Source organism: Sylvia atricapilla, chromosome Z (genome assembly GCF_009819655.1).
Source record: "Sylvia atricapilla isolate bSylAtr1 chromosome Z, bSylAtr1.pri, whole genome shotgun sequence".
Taxonomy (NCBI): Eukaryota; Metazoa; Chordata; class Aves; order Passeriformes; family Sylviidae; genus Sylvia; species Sylvia atricapilla.
Genome location: NC_089174.1, coordinates 87,886,026 through 87,904,621, shown reverse-complemented (window position 1 = coordinate 87,904,621; position 18,596 = coordinate 87,886,026). Strand labels below are relative to the sequence as shown.

Below are 18,596 nucleotides of genomic sequence, written 5' to 3'. Positions count from 1 at the left end.
TGACAGGGAGAAAAGAGAAACTCCCCTGGGACGTGTGGTGCCTTTCTTGTCACCGTCCTGCTGCTTTCTCACTGCCACACAGCATCTCTCCCCTCTTCCTTCCCCACACCCTTGCACAGGGCTCGGTTTGGTTTCTGGCCATCGAGGCAGGATTCAGCAGACCTTTCTTTCATCCCTGCCCCAGACATTTACGGCATCAGCTTGTCACCAGCATCGCGGGGTCCGTGTTTGCCTGGACCAGCCCGGGAGGTGCCTCTGCTCACTAAATAAATATTCATCAGCTCCTCACAGCTCCCGCTGTCCGGGGGCCACAGAAACCACCCACTGAGGAGAAGAGATTAAGGCAGTGGGAAGATTACAGCTATCCCTCCTCGTCTATCAGGCAGTTAAATTGGTGTTGCCTCCGTTCCAATCGCTGGTTTTCAGGAGCTGCTACCAGCGGGTCTGGTGGCTGGCAGGGTGTGAGCCAGCCCTGCGAGGCTGCACACACTGGCTGTCGTTTTGGAGGGGTTTTAAATTAAACCATCTGGCAGGGCTGGTACCCAGGGCTGTGGCCGCTGTCTGCTGGTGAGTGATTCAGGGAGCAGAAATGACTGCACATCCTGCAGAGAAAACAGACATTTTTTGAGGCAGCTCCTGGAGGCGAAAGATTTGTCCCCAAAACACCTTGGACACACCAAAAAGCTCATCCAAGGCAGGAGACAGGTGCTCACCAAGCCCCTGGGACACCAGGGAATTGCTCTTTTCCAGCACCCAAGGCCTCTCTTTGGAGGAAGAAAAGTGGAAGGGCACAGTAGGTGACCACAACCCATGGGCCGAGTTACTTGGGAGAAGGAAAACATAACGTTAGGACAGGGAATCAAAATAATGAGCACATTTGTGAGAATCTGCCCGAGGGAAAGTAGTTTAGAAAATTAAAAACTCCATAGCAGCAGACCAAAAGCTGTTAACCAACATCTAATTAAGCAAAAACTGCAATCCCTACAACAAAACACGAAAAGGAGGAAAAAACAATAAATTCATGCAGCAACCAAGCTTACTCAGAACAAAACAAGTACTAAGGAAATAATAATGATGATGATGATGATGATGATAATAATAAAAACCTGTTTAGTGACATCTGAAGAGAAAAAAACTGACAGGACTCTACAGTGAGTAGCCAAAACCAGGATTATGGTGTATACTATCAAGTCTTGCTTTTTAATATCCATCAGAACCAAAGGACAATCTCTAGGCTCCTCAGATATTTTCCAACACAATGCGGAGTAGAGGCCACAGCCTGGATCCCAAAATTCCAGAGCAAAAGACCAAAAAAACAAAACCCCAAAAAGAAACCACCACACACACGTGCACACAAAAAGGGAATCTAGAAATTCAGCAGAAAGTTCAAAGATCATTTGGGGTATTTTGCATATAAAATTTCATGTTAATGCTGACAGGGTACAAGAAAGGGTATTTTAGATGAAATTTTAGGATTACAGCAGATATAGGCTCATGAAAGGAAAAGAAGGAACACAGTTTATAAAAAAGGTTTTTATTACTTGCAGAGTTTATATTTATCACAATAGATCAACTCTGAACCTTACTACACTAAAAAGTAATTTGAAAGCAACCTATAATAAAAGCTGTAATGAAAACCTTTTATAAAAACAGGACAAGTTTGACTTGCATTTTCATGACAAATATGAATATTTTCACTTCCAACCCCTACTGTTTCAGACCAGTCTGAATATCTGAGGGAAAAATCGGGCTGCATGATAAAGATGGAAAAGCACAGGACCAAAAGAATTAGCAATCAGTCTAAAAGTCTTTGGATCACCTCAGAACCTCCTGTTCAACTGATGTTAAAAAAACTCCAAAACTTACAATTAGTATATGAAGAAAAATTACAAAAATGAAATCTGGAAATTGGTTTGAGACATTTAAAAAAAAAAAGAATCAGATACTTCCTTTGAGGAGCCACAAAGTCTTAAACACAGACTCCAAGTCATTGTGTTGGTTTAAAAAACAAGTGTTGATGCCTTGAGAGGCTATCTAGAACAGAGGCTAGGCAGTGTTAGAGGAGTAACACTGTTAAAGGAATAAAACCTCATGATCACCTCACAGAAGAAGACACATCTGTTGGCCAGACCAAGAGGATTTATACTCACCCTCTCTGTCTCTTTTCTCGCTATCCCTTGTTTCCCTTCAAATCCCTCTATCGCATTTGCTGCGGGCACTAATAAAAGTGCATTTGTTTGGATGAATGCTGAAATCCCCTCTGTGTTGTTTTTTGCACTCTGAGATCAGTTAATGAACTTAATCAGCTAATGAGCCCCGCTTGCATTAGCAGATTGTGACAACATCCTGGGCAGTACAAGAGCCCAGCTGTGGCTCCACCCTAAATGGATACCGAGTCGCAAGTTTTCACACTTTTTTAAGTTTTAGTCCATTTACATATTGGGGTTAATTGTCCAATTACCTCTTCAAGTATCTGCATTTCCCAAGAGAAATAGCCCCAGCTAAGGGACTGTAGAAAACTGCATCCCTTTTCTTCCCTCCGAACAATCTCCTCCTCCCCTGCCACATCTTCTGTCTCTTATAAGTATCAATCCTTCCTATCTCTTAGGCAACAAATGAGATAAAAAATCTCCGAGAGAAAGGAAAAAAAAATAAAATCCTAACCTCCAATACTCAGAAACACTAAAGGACCAAAGCAGCATGTGAAGAAGAATTTCCTGATCTATTCTCAATTATTTAAACATTAACATGCCCTGCTTTCACGTGCTGACCAGAAAATGTGATGAACCCCCTGTAGCCAGCTGCCTGTCTGGTTCGAGTTTGTAGCTCCCCTTGACTCTGCAAAACAAACCTCAAATATTTAAATGCCACCCCTAATTTAGAGCAGATGCCTGAGAACCACTGTCATCCCTGGAAGCTGCTGTGTGGAGACAAGGATACAGGCTGCAGGTCTCTGTCCTGGTCAGCAGATGACATAGCGGATGAGCCCCGAGGTGCGCACCTCTCTCACCCTCTGGCAGTGCCTCAGGATGCTGAGGATGTTGTGGAAGCGTTTATCCAGCTTCAGCTGAGTGAACTCCTTGATGTCGGCCTCCACGATAAAAAACTCTCCTGGAAAACAAAACAGCAGTTTTGTTACAGGAATGGCTCTGTTGTAGGATACACTCAGCATTACACAAGCGACAGCACAGCCTCTTCTTCATAATTCCACAATCTACAATTCATAATTCTACAGTCAGCTGTAGGATGGCTTCACACTATATTGGGAACTTTGTTCTACTTTTAAAATCTGTCATCAGAAGGAGAATTGCCAGCCTTCCCATGAAGTTCAGATGCTCTGCATCATCCACAGGTGCCACTCTGTGAGCTCTGACTCCAAGCAGGCACTCAGGTTCTGGAATTAGATCTTGGCCATAAGGACAGAGCCCTGCATTCATCAGAGCCATGCAGCCCACCCTTCTCTTGACTTCTATCAGATTTGGAAAAGAATAATTCATCATTATTTAAGAAAATGACAGGAAAAGACTAACCACTTGCAGCATTGTCCCTGTGTCTCCAAGAAAGTGGCACAGGGAAGTTCTGCATCAGAGCTGAGAGCTCACCTCTTCTTGTAGTTGATTAATTACTTCCATAAGCAAATTGTCATTAAAATTCAGGCTGCCAAGGACAGTGGTGGAGTTACCATCCCTGAGAGTGTTCAAAAAAACATGTGAATGTGCCCCTTGATGGCATGGCTTTGTGGTGAACACAGTGCTTGGTTGGCAGCTGGGATTTGTGATCTCAGAGGCCTTTTCCAACATAAATGATTCCTGAACTGTGTGTAGTATCATGCTTCCAAGTCTAACAGGAAGGAGGACACAAGGGAAGGGGTGTTCCAGCTTGGAAAAAGAAGACAGTACTCTCCCTCCTTGTTTTATCCTTAAGACAGAGGCAGTGACATCTTAGAAAAGATGGAGCATCTCTTCCTCCTATTAAGTCCTTCTAGTTTCAGTGGGAAATAGCTAATCCAAGCTGGAAAGCCAAAGATGCTGGTAAAGAACTAAGGCCCAAGAATCGTGTTTGTAAGTGTAATGTCCCCCAAAATCTTGCTTAGACAGAGCTGAGAAATAACAGACCATGTTTCCTCACAGCCTGGGCCTCTCATGAGAGGTGGTGACACACATGTCTCACAGGGAGTAGAATCTTCCAGAGACAATAACTGTCAGAATCTAGAGCTATTTCCCCAGAGAGGAACTCTGCTGGAATCTCAGAGCTTGTAATGCCAAATCCACATACAGATGAGAAGTAGGAAGTTTGTTTACTAGGAAAGGAAAGAAGAACAGCATTACTGCTTGAAATAGAACTACTGTAGGATAGAGACCATTTACAACTTCCAGGAACACCAATACATCCCCACAGTGTTGGGAGGCCACACATAACCTGCAGGCTGCCTTCACAGTCGGTTACATCTGGGGGAGCATCAGAATGTCCTGAATTTTGATAAAAGTAGATTCCTTCTTATATTTGCTCACAATCAGAGTGGCAACATTCAGCATAGCAGGATCTTTTCTGTGAAGAAATCAGAGCTGGGTGAAGGGCAGTGGTTTGATCCACACACTAAACAAACAGCTAAACTCACTGAATCACCTGAGTGGCTGAAAGTGGCCCTGATAAACCAGGCAGAATCTTCTCTCATCTTGAAATCAGAGAAGAGGTCAGCTGGCAATCAGCCCAGGCTGAGAACCAGTGGGAATTCTAAGCAGAGAGACACTCACAGGAGAGATTTAAGCAAACAAATCAATGAATGCGGAACGTCATCCTGATAAATGCAATGGATAAAGACATTTAATCATTTTTGTGCTGGCCAGATAAGAACCATCTGACAGCCTGCCAGGCCTTTTCTCTAGACTTTCTAAATGATTAGTCACAAAAAAACCTAAACAAAACCATCTACCACACAAATACGTACACTCTATCAGATGCTGAATGTCCTAATTTCCTAACTTCCCAAGATAAACAAAAAATAAAGACCATCTCTCAGACACGTAAAGAAATTAAACAGTTCAGTTTTTCAGACTTAACCCCCCAGCTTTCAGACAGAAAACTCCCTGACCAGCTGTAGCTTTCTCCAATTGCTAGAATGGCTTATTCACTGCAGCCAGGACTACAGTGCAGACTGAGCAGCACTCCAGGCCCAGGAGGCACTTTGTAGTGTTCATCCTGTCTTCTACAACTGTGGGCTCAAAATCCTTACTACTGTCCTAAGGATAGGAACAGTGATACCAAAAATATGTTGTAAATTAAATTGATGAAGCCAGTATGTTAAGAAATCCAGAGTAATGTAAGCTACTGTTCAGCTGAGGCAAAACATGTTTAGAGAGAAACTAAACCATCAAAGCCAAAACGAGAAGTCGATCACATTAATTTATCCAGCTGCATATGCTTAGAATGCTTTTAATAAAGCCCTTTACAGCAATGACCTTTGTATGACAACTGAGACATCATCTGGAGTCCCGTGTCCAGCCTTGTGACCCCAGCATGAGAAGGACGTGGAGCTGCTGCAGCCAGTCCAGAGGAGGCCACGGAGATGCTGCCAGGGCTGGAGCCCCTCTGCTCTGGAGCCAGCCTGGGACACCTGGGGCTCTTCAGCTGCACAAGAGAAGCTCCAGGGAGAGCTCCCAGCCCCTGCCAGGGCCTCAAGGGGCTCCAGGAGAGCTGCAGAGGGGCTGGGGACAAGGCCTGCAGGGACAGGACACAGGGAATGGCTTCCCAGGGCCAGAGGGCAGGGCCAGCTGGGATCTGGGGAAGGAATTGGTGGCTGTGAGGGTGGGGAGGCCCTGGCACAGGGTGCCCAGAGCAGCTGTGGCTGCCCCTGGATCCCTGGCAGTGTCCAAGGCCAGGTTAGACAGGATTTGGAGCAGCCTGGGACAGTGGAAGGTGTCCCTGCCCATGGCAGGGGGTGGAAGTGGCTAATCTTGAAGACCACTTCCAGCCCAAACCATTCTGTGATTCTGTGTTTATCTTACAGGTCTCAAAATTAAGTGCCAGCATGTCCATCACATCAGAATTCCCTCCCTACAGAAAAGCTGCATTTAGAATCCCAAAATCACTGATGTTATCCTCATACTATAATATCCAGAGTCTCGAAGAGAAACAAAACCAAAGGAAGGAAGAAAGGAAGAAAAAGGTGTAGTGTATCTTCAGGAGACTCCCGAGTACCCAGTGAATGCTCAGGGCAGAAGTTCTAACATTCTGTCTGGGGCAAAAACAGAAGGTGGGTGCCATGGTGTTGTCAGAGACAGCTCTTTTTCTGTGAGACAGAAGAGAGTTTGCTCCACTCTTTGTGCCTGAACTTGGAAACACGGGGGCATTCTAAGGACATCACTATGCTTGACATGTGCAGCACAACCCTCCAGGAATAATTACATGCTTCTTCTCAAGAGGAAAGGCATGCCAAAAAGGAGATTTTAATATAACAGGTCCACTGTGCCACATATTTTTGGAAAAACTGTAAGTGCAACTTGCTTTTCAGTGGAAAGAAAAGTATTTTGATTTTCACTCCCTCTACACTTTTAAGAGGAGAAAAATCCTTAAGATTATCAGACAGACTTATCATTTCAACAAAGCCATTGCAGCACAAGTAATTAGACAGATTGACCAACTTCAGGACAAATTTTTAATAGTTCTGGTCCCATCACATTTAAGACCTGAGAAAACATTTCTATGATTTAGTTATCAAACTTTCCAGAACTTGTAGTGATTCCAAACAAAGTCTTTGTGCACTCAAAGTTTCTGCCTTGACACAGCATCAAAGGGATGTATTTTCAATGAAAACATTCAAAAAGTCACCCAATCACTATGGGAAACTCTTCAGTCAGAAATACTGACAAAAGACCTGTATTTTTATACTTCTCTTGCAACATCCAAGTGTTATGAGTTTGGTACCAACAAAGGGGGAAAAAAAATACCTTTTGTATCCCTAGTTTCTTCTTCCATGAACCTGTGGTAGAGATTTCTGACTGATGAACTCATAAACTTCAAAGGCTGATGCAAGATCTTGTACTTGTCCACCACGGCCTTGTTTATCTGTTGAACAACTGCATTAATCTGATCATAGGTTAGACGGCCTTTCATATACCTGCAAATAAAAATAAGGATCAGTAACCAGAAAGTCACAAAGTTCCGTGTTTGTTCTTCTCTTTCATCAGCCTGAACTGAAAAAGCCATTCCTAGTTAGAGACAGTTTCTCCTGCTTTGTGCCAATGAATACACGTAGTAGTTGATTCTGTTCTTTCCTTTGATTGTTTAACAATCTTGAAGGTAAAAAGGCCGTGACAGAACCTGTCCTGGGTTGTAGTATAGGATGTATTCTATCACCATCTTCATGAACTGATGGATCCAATTGTTGGAGCAGTGTTTTCCCAGGCTCCCCTCCCTCTGGGGTGCCTTCTGTTAATGGCCCACCAAATGCCTTGTGCATGACTCATGAGGTCTCTTCCAACCGAGTAATCCTGTGATTCAGTGATTATCTGGGTTTTTTTTTGAAGAACTAATAGTTTTGTGTTGCATTCTGTATTTGAGCAGCCTACTGAGCTGTACAGATACGGTTCTGCAGCACCAGCATCAGTTTCTGAACTCTCAGAGCATTTCATAATACCAGTACTAGAAGAATAAGGTCTCTTGATAACAGCCTAGAGGTACAGGAAGCACAGAAGATAAGGAACAAAGTGATGTGGAAATACTAGAACACTGGAATATTTGCAAGTAAGGCTATTCAGTATTTATAGATGTAAAGCCATGCCTTCAAGGAAAAGGAACTGTGCTGCACACTGAGAAACCATTATATAAAAATAAAATCTGAAACTCAAATGACAAGCAGTAAGCTAAATACAACACAACCCCCAAAATGGCAGTAAGAGCCAGGCCAGCCTTGCAACCTGCATTGTCCTGTGGCCTTCATTCAGCTGCTACAACAAACCAAACCTGGCTGTTTGTGTCTCCTTCAGTATTGGTTTGTAGACGTGAGGAATCACACAAATGTCACAATTCATTTTAAGAATGAATGCTTTAGGTAAGTGGAGCAGGTGGCTAAAAGCTGTGGGACAGCAAGACTGAAAAGATCAATGAACAGCAAGTTCTCCCCTCGTTTTAATCTGAACAGGCAGGATCAATCTTTGGAGAGCATACAAAGAATTCAAAGCAGAAGTAGATAATCAATAACAAGTTCAGTATTCCAAACCAGAATTTGGGCAGGCATTCTGCAATTGCCAACTCAAAGTAAGTGCTGTAGGTTTCAACAGCAGCCAGGGAAACAGGCCGGCAGGAGGTGTGTAAAAACTGAATTAAAAGCAACTGCTCTGCCTCCAAACCGAGTTTGAAACCTAGTAGCCACTAAGATATTGCAACCAGCCTTCAGCTTTATTGATAGTTGGATTAATTCAGCCTTGGACGTGTAGCCATCTCGTAGCTATAAAAAGGCTCTACTTCGCACAGTAATAAAAGCAGTACTGCCACCCCTGAAATGCAGCCACAGCACAAACACAGCCTGCAACCACAGCAAGGCTTTCCCTGAGTGCATTAACTGCTGCTTATTGCTCTCTCTGCCTCCCTGCACCACCGGGGAGCCTGCACAGTGAGGAAGGCTGAGCCCAGAGCTATAAAATACCTTTATTTAAGTTCTTGTGCTCCCTCTGTCAACACACAGGCAGTGAACACACTGAATAAAGCCAAGGGAGCACCTCAGCTCATCCCAAAGCTGAAACAGAGAGGCAGGATGAGGGTGCCTAAAACTGAAAAACAAATGCTCTTTTGAGTGGCTCTCAGGCTTCCAAGATGCTTTAATCTGAAATTAAACTCTGTCAAAACCAAATGGAATTTTTGTTCTGTGCATAAATAAGGATCATGAAAACTCCAGCTGTCTCACAGCCCTCCCATGTTCCTACCCAACCATGGCTGGCAAACCCATTAAAGCTGACATTTATTTCAGTCCATACGTACACTCATATAAAAACACAAACTTGAGAAGTTCCAAATTCAGGCATTTAATTTAGATTTAAAATCACCTTAAAATCTGCTTCCCTATTCCAAATGCAATAAAGTTCAAAACTCTTCTTTAAAAAAACCAAAACTGGTCAGTTTCTTTTTAAAATCCACATTCTTTTTAAGCCCTTTTTCAAAGCATTTTTCTTTAGGTATGAGAACCAGAGCACAGTGCTGTGTTCCTCAGAGAAAAGAATAACATCTTTTCAAACATATTGCAAATATACCACTCTAAAAGAGATAAAGTTTGTAATGGCCACCCCCTGCTCCCTCAAAAATGGTTAGGCTAAAATAGCCATGTATTCTCCCAAGCCACCATCTTCTGAGACTTGAGAGTTATAATGAATGCACAGGATCCAAAATACTTTCAGCAGTAAGAATTTTAGAAAGCAGTAACAATTCCAGACAGAGAATAAAGCAAGCATTTTCCTATGCCTCAAAGTCAGGAGTTAACAAAGACAGTCACTTTGAAGTGCCCTTATCTTCCTCCAAAGAACACCTTCCTGCAACAGATTTGAAGGGTAAGGTAATTTGCAAGTTTTTTCACTGTGCAAAGTGTTCTGTTTGATCAGGGTGCTCCACACCTGCCCTTAACACAGCATGTACTTTTGCTAAATGCCAGCTGCCCAGTCCTAGGACTATGAAGCCACTGAAGCCTGTGTGTCCCTTTTAGCAGCCTGATGGTGTTAGGAATAGGTTTTCCTTCATGCTCAGCACAAAGCAAGTGAAAACAGCCTCAATTTTTCAGTGACCACCTCCCACCTCTAGTGTTCACCTGAAGAACTGGGCCCTGAACCAAGTTCTCATTCTTCCAAGAAAATACATTCAGTCTAAGAGAATTTGTATTACAAGCATTTGCTGCTCAGATTTGGTCAATCAGTATGTGAAATAGCAAGTACTCCCTCAATCTTGTACTACAACATTGCCAGGCAACAGGAATACTGGTAGATTAATAGATCTATGGAAATTCATGTAAATTTTCCTCCACAGAACAAACATCCTTCTCCCATCTGAATAAAATCAAATTATTTCTAGAGCTCTACCAGCACAGCCTAAGCTGCAACCTTTCCATAATGGGTGTCTTCCAACACAGCTGCAACATTTCCACAACGGGTGCCATCCAACTCAGCTTGTTCTGTGGATTTGTGAATCTGTAATGAATAGGAACAGGATCCCTCTGGCCTCTGTCCCCATCCTCCACACCCAGGAACAGCAGTGGAAAACCTCCCACTTTCAAGGATTATCATAAACTGCTTTAGGTTGGAAAAGCCCGCTGAGATCACAGAGTCCAGCCTTTCCCTCAGCACAGCCAAGGTCACCACTAAACCGTGCCCCAAGTGTTCTCCCACATGTCTTGTGATGTGGAAGATCATAGCAAGTTAAAACAGTATTTGTCTGGAATTTCTCTTGCCACAGCAGAGATAAAGACAAAAAATTCCCATGCTCCAGCTTTATCCTCTCATAATTTTATCAGGAGAGAACTACCTCAGGGAGTAAATCCACAAAGTACATGAAGTGTTCTGCAGAATAAAAATACCAGGTGCATGCTCTTCTAAGAAGTAACCAGAAGTCCTTTATCATTAGCTCAGCATTCAGGATGAGGAAGAAAACAGGCATTACTCACCTGAAAATTTTGAAGGCTACAGAAAAATTATTGGAAAGCCTCGAGTAAAGTACAGACTCAAAAACATATTTCTTATTGAAACAGGAACAGATATTGTCAGGGAACACAGTGAATCTAGAATCTCAATAACAATTTAGCCTTAGGCATCAAGAGAGATTTCTTATTTTTGCAGAAACATTTACCCATGCCACCCAAATGCCATTTAAGAAGTTATTCTTATATGTCAGACTTCAGACAAGGATAGCCATTAATCAAGTTCTGATGTTAGGGGAAAACACCCACAGCTTTCTATTCCAGAAATATGAGAATTTCAGTGCATAGTGTTTTTTGGCTCTTAAGTCTGATAGCTTTTCCTGTCTCAAAACAGATTGGTAAGTCAAGACTTGAAGTTTTCAGAAACCAATAGCTGGGTCAAATAAAACCAGCATTTACCATTATTTTTCCTTCTATATATAAATTAACCCTTCACCTTATGAGATGACAGCTTTTTTTTTTTTAATGTCAGTTCTCAAAACAAGATGAGGATTCACCTGTTAGCTAATAAATCTCAGTTCATACAATTACAATGACTTTTGAGGTAAGAGGTTTGGGTTTCAACTGATTAGTTTTCACCTTCTCAATACCAGCATAAAAAAAGAGCCCAATTAACTCCATTCCATTTTCAGGTTTGCTAGCATTGCATTTAAACTATTTGGAGCTATTATCATGTTTCACCCCATGAAATATTTCATCTCTGTCAGTCCCAGTTCTGCAAGAGTTGACTCTCCCAAACCTCTGTGTGCCACCCAAACTGATATTCCAGGGTGTGAGGGAAGCCACGCTTACTTACGTAGGAACACTTTCAAACTCCTCCGTGGTTATTAATGCTGCTTCCTTAATGATTTTTGTCTTTTTTGCAGATTTCTTTGCATGCATGGGTTCTACAGCCTCTGTTTGCCCTTCGTCTTTCACAGCTGGCACCGTGATGCTGTAAAATTAAGGAATATTCAGTGTACAAAGAGCAGATAAGTAGGAAGGAGAATTCCACTACACTATCAAGTCTGCTTAGTCACAGACCTAAGCTGCAGCCTATCTGTTAGGATGGATGAATACAATTAATGATGTTTCACAAAAGAAACATGAGTAAAGCAAGCCTACCCTGTTTCAAATCGTCTCCTTCAGCACAGCTCTTGGTTTCTCTGCTACAGAGGCTGCTAGCAGGTGAGTTGGAAGCAATCCAAGTGCAGCATGGCACAGCTCGGAATTCAATGTACCATTACATTTCACACTACACAAGGCCTGGCTTTTTATCAGATAAAGCACAGCACAGAGCTGCAGCCTTAACGGGCAGATTTGAAATACTTCAGAGCTCTTTGAAACAGGTTCAAATCTTGGGAAGCCTGACTCATCCATTAAACATTTGAAGCAAAGAAATTCAACACCACCTAGCAGAATGGGTTTTTTTAATACCTAAAAAAAAATTTTTTAGGCAAGATCCAAAAGGTCAAAGAATTTCCTGATTTATTCCTGATTATTAGAACATTGTTTTTATAAATTCACCCTTCCTCTACACCCTCAGCTCAGAGGCTCAAACCCCAAGGGATTTGCCAGCCATGCACCCAGCTGCTCCTCAGCAGGACAGCAAAGGTGATCCATATGGCCAAATCCACATGGACATTACTGGGATGTGCAGCAGAATTACCTAAAGAGCTGATCTGGACAAGGAAATGATCCTCTGCTTGGATCTGACTGTCCCACAAGAGATCCTTGTTGGACGTGGAGTCCCACAGCAGAGAACGGCACAGCAGTGCCCCATCTGTCCACCCCGGGGACAGCATTCGAGGTGTCACTCGATGTGACAAGCGACAGTGCTCCAGCGTCCCACCCCCGAGGAGCACAAGCGCCTGGAGAGGACAGCGAGTGCCACCTGCTGCTCGGTGACACAGCGACAGGAGCAGCTAAGCTCTGGGCCGTGACACAACACAGAGCCCTCCTGGAGCCCAGCACATCTGCAGCCTAAGTTACTCAGATGTCCTCATCTGAAAAACATCTGTCTGCATTCTGAACAACAAAGCGAATCCTGGCACCTTGCAGCTAGCCGGGAATGTCAGCAAACAGGAGTGAAAGGGAAAGGGGGTGTGTGGGAGCCGGTGGAGACTTAGCTGCTTTGCTCTGGAGGGAGCTAAGTTGAGGAGTTAAGGAAGAATTTCGCAACTTCATTCAGAGCCTTTAAGACAAAGACAAACTTCTTAGCTACGGCGACCTGTCCGAAGACCTATAAGCTTCTTTAGGATTTTATGTAGATCTGTTACAATTGATTGGTTCTGTACCCTTTTCCTCCCACCCTGGTGTCCCATAAAAACCCCTGAGTTTCCTCTGGTCGGCAGAGGTTCCTCGTCCCTGAATCCCTTTCGCTGGTACCTTTGCAATAAAGTACCACCTGCAGAAATTCCATACGAGACCTCTCTCTCTCTCACCACGGCCGGCTAAAAGAGGGGCTAACTCACAAGGGAATAAGCTGAAAAATCACTGCTCTGCCCGATGCTGAGAAGCCCCTCTGCCAGCTGAGGAGCGCCCTGACCCCCAAAGAGCTGTTTCTAGCGAGACATCCTTTGGGGTGGCTGTGGCTCTCTGGGTCCCCAGCGGCGGACCCCATCCACCAGCTAGAATAGGGCTGGATTTTGGGAGGCGGTGGAGGTGGGTTTGGAATGAAAGGATAAACACAAGAACCAAGGGGAGCAAGTTCACATCTTCATTGCTCCCACGCTCCAGTCTCCTGCTGTCTATCACACTGCAACAAACCTTTTCTAGAGGATTCCTCAGCCCCAGGCACCCCTCCTTTGTGCTCCCACCCACTCCCTTGCCCCTGCACTGCTGCAGTGAGGTGATACAGACACAGTTCACGGCTGACCTGAACCGTGGAAAGGAAGAACTGATGCTTGCTTACAAAATCTGGCTCTGGTGGAATGAGAAACTGCACTCAAGAAATACATGTGATACAAAGAGCTTGAGAGATATTGAATTTGCTTTTTATTTCAGTGATATTCCTCTGGTGAACAAGAAGAGAAAAACCCAAGAATACAGGAGAGAAACAATAGCTAAAGCTAAAGCGTTCAGTTTCTCTGTGTGGGTGTTTTCATCTTCCCAGGGACTTCAAGGCCTGTCTCAACAGCATTCAAGTGCTCCTCTGCTTTCTGCATTATCTCTCAAAAATCACTCCACAGCCCCCTAAGTATTCACAGCCCCACAGATCTGGGGACACAGAGGAACAAAAAGGGAGGAGGCCAGGAGAGGAGAGTTTGGGGAAGAGGCTTGAAAATGCATTTACACTGATACATTGGTTTTTGACCAATTATGTCCCTTCTTACACTTCCTTGACCCTCCACTGCACAAGACAGTGAACACCAAGAAGTGACAAAATGGCGACAAAAGGAGAAAGTGTGTTTTGACAAATGGCATCATCATAAAATGTATTATTACTCAAGAAAACTCAGCAACAAACTGACACTGACAGAACAGCAGCTGTGACCTGGCTCACAATAAGTAGAAAATTATCAGAAAAGCTTGGTTGGTTTTACATATTGTGGGCTCTCTGTAGAAAGGGAAGAACTGGCTGAAGTTATATCACAGTTAACTTCCTGATCACAAGCAGGACAAGATTGTAAGGGAAACTGACATCCCAAAGAATCTTTTGGTATTAGAGGTGGCACAATCACCAAACGAGCCTCATTTACATCTAAACGATTTCCAGGAGCTAACACAAAGTTAAGACAAAGGATTTCATACAATAAGGAAATAAGTTACGACAGGAATGCAGAACCCAAGTGGTAATTTCTGAAAAACTTCGATTCTTTCACACACACACACACAAAAAGCAACATCTGAATTGAAAAGGAACAAGATACCCCTAGAGGCATTTTGAGAAGCTGTTTCCTAAACTGAGGGGTTTAAGGGTGGGAATAAGAAAAAAAGCTTCTGCACAAGTCATCTCTTCACCAGCTAAGAACTGTTTCAATACAATACCTATACCAATGACCATATTGCTACACTCCAACAAAAATTATGGTTAATTTTTCTCTTCTGGAACCCTCTTTCCACACATTTAACCTTATACTTTGCTGGAATACGCGTGCCCTGTTTTGAGACTGAGGCTTCTCTGGCATTAGGAACAAGACCAAGTAAGGCTAGTAGATTCAGGGCACATACTGGAACCACTGAATTCACTGAATATCTAAATATCTAATGCTTTGCTCTCTGACAAGATACGAGGGAAACTCTGAGATCCCCAGGTAAAAGGACTCTGCAAGTAACCCCACCTGACATACACTAACATCACTCCAGAAAAAAAAAGCAGCTCCAACAGGAAAGAGACAGAGATGAGAAACTCAGAGCTAAAATCTCTTAGAAGCTTTCTGACTAACAGCTGTTATTTCACATACTTGTAATTTTCACACACTTGAGCTACTTGACTCTGAAAAGCTTCTTACCACAGCCCTCTCCAAGGCAAGCAGATGTCATAGCTAGCAGAAATAAATAAAAGATTCCTGTAGGGAAGAGAACAGAAGTACCACAAACACAATTGGAAGTCCCACAGAAAGATGACTGAGTTAGAGGATTTTTGTGTTTTAATTGTATTTGGAAGAGGAGTGGTGAACTTCAATTCTAGTGACCCAGCATTTGGGTTACTAACCCATTAATCTGTAGGCACTGCAGTTATAAAATCAGTGTGTTTGGGACTCTAAAGGAAGGCCTGCTCAGACTCAGAGAAGCACTGGCTCTCTACTACATCACCTGCCCCTGAAAGCTCCAGTTGGAACAACTTGGTATTTTATAGACATGACCTGACAGATTATTTGGGAAAGCCTGGAAAAGAGCCAGCTCCAGAATCGATACACACAACGACTTTGACTCCCAGAATTTCACAGTTAATGTGGAATGAAAGGAGCAGAGCTGAACAGCCCTGCAACTGAACATCCAGGGTGATGTACCACATACCAGCTTTGGGCTGGTTTAGGCAGGTATGGTGGAATGTGTTCGAGGAGGTGCTGTGCTTCCTTTTGCTCTTTCTCAGCAGCCTTCTGGATGTCCTGAAATTAACACGAGACTGTATCAGCTATTATATCAGACTACTAACATCAAGCAAGTAAAATTGGGGCAATACTAAATTAATTTCCAGCTTTATTAAGTGGTGTTTTTTATTCTCTCCCCATCATCTCACCTCCTGACCCCATAATTTCCCCAGGGAAACTAGTAAAGATACACGGGAAGGAGTGTCTGTCCTTGCCCTCAGAATGTCAGAGAAATCTGAGCAGGCAGAAGGAGCTTTGGCAATACACCCTCAGCAAGGTCTGGTCAGGGAATGGTAAACCCACCTCCATTCCCCAAACTACATTTCCAAAAGAGACTTAACAAAGGCAGTGCAAACACACAGTAGAATAACAGACAAATACTCTAATTGAGTACTTTCGTGCAGCTATTGCAAAGATGTGTAAGTAGAACTGCTCTTTAGATCACCGTATCTATTATGATAAAGACATGTTTACAAGGCCAGTGACAAAGACATACTTTTATTTAATGGCCTTAAGATAAAGTAAGGTAGACTTAGATTAGATACTAAGAATAAATTCTTCCCTGCAAGGGTGCTGAGGCCCTGGCACAGGGTGCCCAGAGCAGCTGTGGCTGTCCTTGTATCCCTGGAAGTGTCCAAGGCCAGGCTGTACAAGGCTTGGAATAACCTGGGATAGTGGAAAGTGTCCCTGCCCATGGCAGGAGGTGGGGCTGGATGGACTTTAAAGTCCCTTCCAACTCAAACCATTCCACAATTCTATGATTCTATGTATAAGCCTTGAAAAATACAATTTTAAATGTTCATTGCTCTGGAGAACTGCTTAACAAACCACCAGCAAGCCTATTCCAAGCCCCAGCTTCTCTTGTAAGCACATGCATACAAATGTAACTAAGGATCTAGGAAAAAAAAAACCCAAGGTATACATTTCAAAGATTTCTTTGAATCTTTCAGTATTTTACGAACAGGAAAAGAAAAAAAGATTACTTTTAGCAAATCTCTCAGTTTTTCTTGCTGTTTAACTTCGATTTCCATTTTATTCAGGAGATCATGTACAAGGATCACCTTATTCTGTATTTTATGGACCACAGATTTACGGCATTCATCTTGACCTGTAAAAGAGGGAACATTAAGCTACAAAATCTCCAAGAAAAAAACCAAAATCTGATATTCCTCCCCTTCACAATCAGTGATTATCCAACTCCCTCCTCCCCAGCCACCATATCCATCCAGGAGAAGCAGCAAGCCAAACTGTCAGCCTTGTACTCCGCACAGCCAACAGAGTTCATGGAATCATTTACTTTGGAAAAGCCCTCTGAGACCAGGCCCAGCTATTCCCCCAGAGCACTGTCAGGGCCAACACTAACCTGTGTCCCATGCGTCAAAACCATATGGCTTTTAAATCCCTCCAGGCATCAGGATCCCACCACCTCCCTGGGCAATTCCTGATCACCCTTTCCATGGGGAAATTCCTCCTGATACCCAACCTGAGCCTGTTCCCTTCCCTCCTGGTCAGGGAGTTGTGCAGAGCCACAGGGTCCCCCCTGAGCCTCCTTTTCTCCAGGCGCAGCCCCTTTCCAGCTCCCTCAGCCTCTCCTGGGGCTCCAGCCCCTCGGGGTCTTTCTTGGATTTAACTGCAAACCAAACCCCGCTGTTGGTCTTGCTTACCTATGTCTCTCAATAGGATACACCTTTTAATATCTAAAATCTTCTCATTGATGTGGATGCATAAATCTTCCAGGCTTGAGGATGCTGTATCCTTCATCATCACGCTGAAGGGGAACAAAAAGGAAGGCAGGAATTTAACAAAAACCCAAGTTGCAAACATTGCCTACAAAAGCAGAATTTTTAGAAGGGCCTTGATCTGTCAAAGAAGCAAAGGCAACATTATTGAAACAATAAAATGGAGTAATTATCTCTTATTTTACTAAACTGAAGACAAGAAAGGAAGCATAAAGTGACTGGCAGTAGACAAGCCAATAAGTTTCTCAGAACTCTGGAGATAAATGCAGAGTGATCATTTGCACATCAGTGCAAATGTGTTGTATCAGTGCAGCGATTGCTCATGAAATCGGGAGCACCATTACTATATTGAAGTGTCCACTAAAAAAGGAGTTGGAATTTACTGCAAAAACCAAGAAGTACCTGGCTTATATAAGGCAGTTTTAGAAGTCTGTCTCAGGGAGACTACATCATAGGATTGATATTTAAAGAGGTGTGTTTCTTAAAAAACGTAATAATGCCAAAAAAAAAAAAAAAAAAAGTATTAGCAGAGTGTTTAGTGAAGACTGGAGGCATCAAAAAGAGCATTATATATACCGATTACTAGTTTGTCTATAACAATAGAGTAATTAACCCTATTATAAACAGGAATTGATTAAAAGAAAAAGTTACACAATGCGACAACCCCCCGCATTTAATACTGTGGCCCGGCACTGCGCGCTCACACAGCTCCCTCCGGCGGCTCACACTTGAAAAAATTTTTAAAAAAGTCTTTATTTCCCTTTTGGCTTAAAGCACTATCAACTACCGCTCTTTCTAAACCCATTTTTAGACACCTGCCGCCCTCCATACCTGCGTGGGACCAGGACACTCCGAGGATCGGGATACTCTGAGGGGACTGAGGTCGCCTGCTGCACCCGGCGGCAGCGCCCGTTTCTCCTCAGCTTTCACCAGGCGCAGCGCCTGTGCTTACCGGTCTCCGTCCCGGTCGCGCTCTCTCAGCCCCGGGAGCCGGGGAAGGAGGAAGATGGGCCGGGGGAGGAGGAATAAGGGCCGGAGGAGCGGGGAGGACGCGGCTCCGAGGGCTCGGTTCGATCTGCGGTTTGAATCCGCCGCGCTCGGGCGGGCGTTGGGCAGGGCGGGAGCGGCGCATGCGCGCTGAGGGGAGCGCCGGGGCCCGGCGGAAAG

General features: G+C 43.7%; 1 protein-coding gene across 2 annotated transcripts; it reads right to left on the bottom strand.

Moving 5' to 3' along the window:
- Positions 1–1,636: 1,636 nt before the first annotated feature.
- SKA1 (spindle and kinetochore associated complex subunit 1) lies at positions 1,637–18,378 on the bottom strand. Of its 2 annotated transcripts, XM_066338796.1 has the most exons (7): positions 18,261–18,378; positions 17,355–17,458; positions 16,674–16,798; positions 15,617–15,708; positions 11,472–11,609; positions 6,948–7,117; positions 1,637–3,111 (listed from the first exon to the last, which is right to left on the bottom strand). In XM_066338796.1, the coding sequence occupies exons 2-7, from the start codon at positions 17,452–17,454 to the stop codon at positions 2,963–2,965; spliced, it is 774 nt and encodes a 257-aa protein (XP_066194893.1). In that variant the 5' UTR covers positions 17,455–17,458; positions 18,261–18,378; the 3' UTR covers positions 1,637–2,962. The 2 variants fall into 2 exon arrangements, with proteins under 2 accessions (XP_066194893.1, XP_066194894.1); XM_066338797.1 differs by lacking the exon at positions 18,261–18,378 and having other exon boundaries at positions 17,355–17,473.
- Positions 18,379–18,596: the final 218 nt, after the last annotated feature.

Bases quoted from the DNA above. Each gene is read 5' to 3' on its own strand.
- SKA1 (XM_066338796.1), bottom strand. From the start codon at position 17,454: ATGATGAAGGATACAGCATCCTCAAGCCTGGAAGATTTATGCATCCAC. The intron at 16,799-17,354 runs GTAAGCAAGACC...CCTCTTTTACAG, and splicing joins TATCCTATTGAGAGACATAG to GTCAAGATGAATGCCGTAAA. The intron at 11,610-15,616 runs GTATGTGGTACA...TTAATTTTACAG, and splicing joins CCTAAACCAGCCCAAAGCTG to CATCACGGTGCCAGCTGTGA.